Source organism: Chenopodium album, chromosome 5 (genome assembly GCF_948465745.1).
Source record: "Chenopodium album chromosome 5, dcCheAlbu1.1, whole genome shotgun sequence".
NCBI lineage: Eukaryota > Viridiplantae > Streptophyta > Magnoliopsida > Caryophyllales > Amaranthaceae > Chenopodium > Chenopodium album.
The window spans coordinates 22,771,858-22,777,895 of NC_137838.1; the positions used below are offsets into that span (position 1 = coordinate 22,771,858).

A 6,038-nucleotide genomic window follows, 5' to 3' on the forward strand; every position below is an offset into this window, starting at 1 on the left:
CCGCTTCCCTTTTGATTTATGGAAGCAGTTCGGTTCAAACTGCTTCCCTTTGCAAATCTTTGGTTTTTTTTGGAGGGTTTTTGGAAGCGGAATTGAAAAACCCGCTTCCAATTTAAGGCTTCCAAATTGGTTTTTTCTACTAATGAATTAAAGGTACATTTTTCATCCTATATGCTTGCTAAATCAATTGGAAATATACGCTAAGGGTTAACCAGTTATGAGTGACACATGTCACGTAAAACTAAGAATCATAATGAGGAGAGTGACACGTGTCATGCATACTGATTTAGGAACGTCTTTTAATATATAGTATAGATAAATAGATATACATAGATTCCAGTGAATAGAATATTAATGGAGTAGGTTTAACTTTCATTCGTCACATGTGTTTAAATTTTTTATTATTATTTATTTTCAACAAATGCTTTAAGAGAAATTACAAAGTAATATTCTTAAATTAAATCAACCCACATTTTTGGACACTCCTTCAACAATCTCATACGCCACTTGAAATCATGGCAATTAGCCTGGTGTACGTTGTAACATTCAAATTTCGACCATTATAGTTGAATCTGGTTGAATGATTCAAAGGTATTTGACATCCCATGCCATAAGTTTTGTGACATTATTGTATCCATATACAGTTCTCTTTGATCATGACTTATAAGTAATTGGATTTTGGTCGAAAAAGTTTGTTGGTTTGAGCTCGAAACTGCTTCGTAGAGTGGCCATAATAGGAAAATCTTCTTGGCTAGGAACATGATGAAATCCCATTGTATACCACAACACAATGTCTTTGTTTTCTATCTTTCTATTCCTGCAACAAAAAATATACTATGTAAACAATGGATAATTTAAGTGCACATTGGTAAACTGAAGTAGTTAGTATGAGCATGATGAAAGCAAAATTAAATATTTATTTGGATTTTGGAATGGATAGAAATTAAAGATTTAAAAATACATGCCATAACAAATACTTTTTTTATTCTTGTAATTATATTCACATCTACCATTCTCTTATTATCTACAAGGACTACAACGTACTACATAAGTACCATTTAATTATGCTCACGTACTATAAGGGCATGTTCTCTTAAAATTATTTTCACTTTTATTCACTTCAGTTCAATTCATTTCAGCCCCAATAAGTTTATTTCATTTCATTTCTTAATTTCATTCTCTCATAAAATTAAATATGCAGTTCAATTCATTGCAGTTCACTTTTGTTCAGCTCAGTTCAATCAATCATAACAAGCTCTAACAATTCTATGATAGTCGTCCTTAAAATGACAATCATTATACTAACAATTATAATTAATTTTGATATTAAAGATAAATCAAAATCAATCAATAAAAATTTAATATAATAGTAGTCATTCATAGAATCATCCCATGTACTAGCTTAGAGTCTTATTATCATTAACATATTTATCAAAATATTTATAAAGAGGGTGTGCAAGTGTCTTCACTTTGTGCTATATAAATCTGTCACTTTCGTCTTCTATAATTCCTTATAATATATAGGAAGAAACTTTATAACATAAGTTAATTTAAATTTAGGAAAATTTCACACCAATATTCCAACCTTTTACTCATTCTTCCAAAATAATCCAACCTTTAAATTAACCTTGAATAATCCTAAGTTTACTTATTATTCTCTCCTAGAAACCCTAGCAGATCATCTTACCCTTTATGACCGGTTACCATCCACGTGACACTTTTTAATTGGTCAATTTTGTTAATTAAAAAAAATAAAAAATAATTGAAATAAAAATAATAAAAAAAACAAAAATAATTTCTCTTTTCCCCTTCGTGCCCGTTTCTCTCTCCTCCCCCTTCCTCCATTATCACCCCCTAAACCACTTACCACCATCTACGGACTACACCTACAACCACCTCAACACCACCAACATCACCACTCAACCTAACACATCCACTACCAAGTATCAACCCACAATTTAACCGCAAACGACGCCCAAAACATCAACGACCACCCACAACATCAACAATGTACTACCACAACCCTATTCAGTCCCAAATTAAATTGAGATAGAGAGAGAAGAGAAGGACAATGGTGCGGGTTGGGGTTTTGGTTTTTGGGTAGGTGGGGTTGGGGTTTCGAGTTTTGGGTGGGACATGGTTTAATGGTTTTGGGTTGGGGTTCCGGGTTTTTGCTGGGATAGGGTTGGTGGTTCGAGTATGGGTAGGAATGGAGGAAAGGTTTCGGTCTGGGTTTGGTTGTGGTGGACTGGTGGGGTAAGTGGTGGCGGAGGTTGTGGTGGCTGAGTTGCAGGTTAATCGCAAAGAGGCTTGCAGGAGCTGCATGGAAGGCGGGGAAAGGGAGTGGTGTGTAACTGGTGGCCGGTGGTGGGAGCGGCGGCAAACTAGGGAGGGTGAGGGAGTGGCTGGGGGGAGGTTATTGGGTGGTGGTAGTGTTTAAAGGATGGTGGGTTATGGCTCTCATGATGGTTCAATCCATCCTCCATTGATGTCAAGGTCTTGGAACTAAAGAGGAAGAAGGAAGAAAGAATAGGAGAAAAAAAAAAAAATCTAATGTTGACTTATTCAGCCGGTTGCAGGTAAAATAGATTTGCTAGGAGAGAATAATAGGTAAACTTAGGATTATTTAGGGTTAATGTAAAGGTTGGATTAATTTGAGAGAACTAGCGAAAGGTTGGATTATTCTTGTGAAATTTTCCTTAAATTTATTATTATACTATATATTTTCATAATATCAACCTTTTTTTTCCAGTAATAAATTTAGTAATACGAAGTTACCTGCGTGTCCATACGGTTAAGCCATCATCTCCATGACTTTGATCAGCATAAAATCCACCAGCCCATCTTTCAGACTTATCATAGGGTGTCACCCAAACTTGATACTTTGTATAAGCCGTACGTATTTGAGGATAATCATCATTAGCTAATAAAGAATAAGCCGATTGCCCTGTTACAAGTTGGTAACCAACAACGTTTCCTACATTTGTTTTCTTGTTAGAGTTCACCACCAATAGTTGAGTTGGTTTCGAATCGAGTCGTATTCTAGCCTCGGCTTCTCTTTTCAAGATTTTGTTTTTTACTCTCCAGTAACTTTTCCTAGGGGTTGTCATCCTCTTAACTCTCTTTGACTGTAACGACGATTTCATGAAGGAGTTGTTGTCGCCGTCTATGTCGAGGTCGAGATAGTAAGTGAGGAAATGGTCGTGGTTGATGGCAATAAGGTTGGGTGCCACCATGGTGCCATACACTTCTTCCTTGATTTGGTCTGTTGATGTGTAGGATGTTGCCTTCATTTCTAAAACTCCGGTTAGTCCAACCTGTGTTAAATGGTTATTAATATATATTGTATCCTTAACAAGTCTTGTACTTCATCCGTCTCAAAAATAATTGACATATTTGACTTATATTTTATCAATTTTGACCAAAATATAAAATAAAATTTTAATAAACAAATTGATATTACAATATATACATTAAGCTTAATCCAATAACTACTCAATTTTGTTTTATATAATAGCAATAACATATGGTCAAAGTTGATTAAAAAAATTATAATAAAAAAAAAAAAAAAAAAAAAAAAAAAAAAAAAAAAAAAAAACCAAGTGTGTCAATTATTTTAAAACAAAAGGATTACATCCTTCTACCCATTTTTTATGTTCTTTTAAGATTGTACAATATTTTTTTTTTTAATTTTGCTCTATTAGTTGCACCATTTTTAAGATTCTGATTTTTGGTTGAATAAAATAATAGCTAACTTTCTTTTATTATTCTAGTAGTTTAGTCCTGTCCATTGCACGAATTAAGTAGCTATTATTTGTTTAAAAAGTTGTCAAATTTATATTAAAAAAATCATAATCTTATTAATTAATGTTGAAAGTAGCACTGTATTTATTTAGTTTTGAAATATTAAAAAAAATGATGATGTCAAAATAATTTAGGCGGGAAAATTTTGAATTAGAAATTGACATGTGTCCTTTAATAATGTCAGCATGTTTTATTTTAGTAATAGTTAATAGATGTTCAAAGTAGCACTATATTTATTTAGTTTTGAAATATAGAAAAAAAAAATGATGTCAAAAATAGTTTAAGCGGGAAAATTTTTAATTAGAAATTGACATGTGTCCTTTAATGATGTCAACATGTGCTTTGGTAATAGTTAATAGATTTTAATACTATTTCTTTTTTTTTTAATTATTATTATTATTATTATTTAAAACCAAAGGAGTGATTTATACTTTGTATAAGACAAGAATTTATTTTCATTCACAAAAAAAAAATAAAATAAAATAAAATAAAATAACAACAAATTTATTTGTTGCAAATAAAAAGAAATGAATCAGTTATAACAACAGCCTAATCAAAATGAAATAAAAGAAAACATACCCCAACTGTAATAGATCCAGTTTGTCTAAATTCCCAGTCAAGAATGTAGTCATAATTTCCCACGGTAGCTATCATTCTCACAACTAGTGTAACTTCTGGCTCTCCATCTCTTATCTGAAAAAGACCAATGACACCATCAAAACTATGTACAACAATATAGTAACACTTTAGTAACAATAGAATTAACACTTTAGATAACCAGTATTTAAGTACTCTCATGTGCACTTAATAATTTGTGGATCTCTATTACCACAATCTAATAACAAAAAATAATCTCTGAAAACCAAAAAATTACTTACCACTCTTCCAGGAACACCAATCTCAGTATGCCTCCAAGCAACATCCCCTGAATATTTTTCAAAAATACAAATAGCTCTAGGAAGCAAATTAGGCATTCCAAAACCATCAATCAGGTATCCATCCATAAACCTTGCATTCCCTGGACAATCAACAAGGGGTTGAAGGCTATCTGCTGCCTTCCCAAACCCGAATTCGCCTACATCCATGAAAGTCCTATAATACCAATCTTCTGTAGGATCCATGTACGGTACAAACGTCTCCGAAACATGCCCTCTATATAAAACCCTCCTGTACTTATTCTCTTTTGAATCGAATATTGAAGCAGTAGATATAATTACCCCAGCTCTTGAGTTAAATGCAACATGAAATTTCCAATCACCCCATGTAACAACATTACCTTGTATGCTCAACTTGCTGTTTGTTGTGTTAGGAAAACTCGGGCCGGGTTGTAGTGGCCGTGAATGAAACTCTGTACCTTCGGCCTTAGGCAATGGAGCTCGGTACCGGTCCATGTATGTTGTCACCTTCAGTAGTTCGAGATCAAATATTATTGTTATCCCATTAATTGGTCTTCCATAAATGTTAGTTGTTCCGTTCCTATAAAAACATGTGATTTTAACTGCCCTTTTAGAAACATGTTCTCCAAACCAACCTTTTGTAAGAGGTAAGCATGAAACTTGAGAACTTTTCAAATTTCTTTTAGAAAGTGAAGTTAAAAATCGAGGGTCTTTTTGTGTAAGTAAACTTGCTTGTAACAATTCTTCAAATGTAAGAGGGGGGTAACCATGACCTTTGTAAACATGGTCTAACACAATCGACCTCTTCGATAAGTCTACTATGAGTTCGCGTGTTTGTTTCCCACCTATGACCACCACCTTAGCTCGACGAGGAAAAGATTTTGGTTGTCTATTTGATTTTGTTGATGATAGCCAATGTAGCACATCATCCTTTTCTGGCTCATCAACATCAACAAAGTGGTATGTTAAGTTTGTAAGGGTTTTGAGATGGGATTTTTCGATAATAGCTCGTATTTCATTGATCTCTTTAGGGCTTAAAGGGTCTAAAGGGTGCTGAAAACTTTGAGTATTAAGGAAATTTATTGCAACAAAGAATAATAATAAGATTATTGAGAAATTCATGGATAACATATTTGAAAAGTTGGTATTTGCATTATTTGGTTAATCTAAGATTATATATGGTACAAATTACTTGTAAAACACCTTATATCTTCATTTTTTTAATGTGGAAAACTATACATTTGGATAAATATTGTTTTGCCACACTTTGAATTATTTGTTGGATTAGTGAAGCTCATTTTGGACGCACAGTAATGTCTTGCTTTGAGAAGAAGGATA

The 6,038-nt window shown here is 33.1% G+C and overlaps 1 protein-coding gene across 1 annotated transcript; it reads right to left on the reverse strand.

Moving 5' to 3' along the window:
• Window positions 1-344: 344 nt before the first annotated feature.
• LOC145630591 (primary amine oxidase 1-like) lies at window positions 345-5,822 on the reverse strand. The gene is made up of 4 exons (XM_081682828.1): window positions 4,683-5,822; window positions 4,384-4,497; window positions 2,779-3,317; window positions 345-817 (listed from the first exon to the last, which is right to left on the reverse strand). Exons 1-4 carry the CDS (start codon window positions 5,820-5,822, stop codon window positions 655-657), a joined length of 1,956 nt encoding a protein of 651 aa, XP_081538954.1. The 3' UTR covers window positions 345-654.
• Window positions 5,823-6,038: the final 216 nt, after the last annotated feature.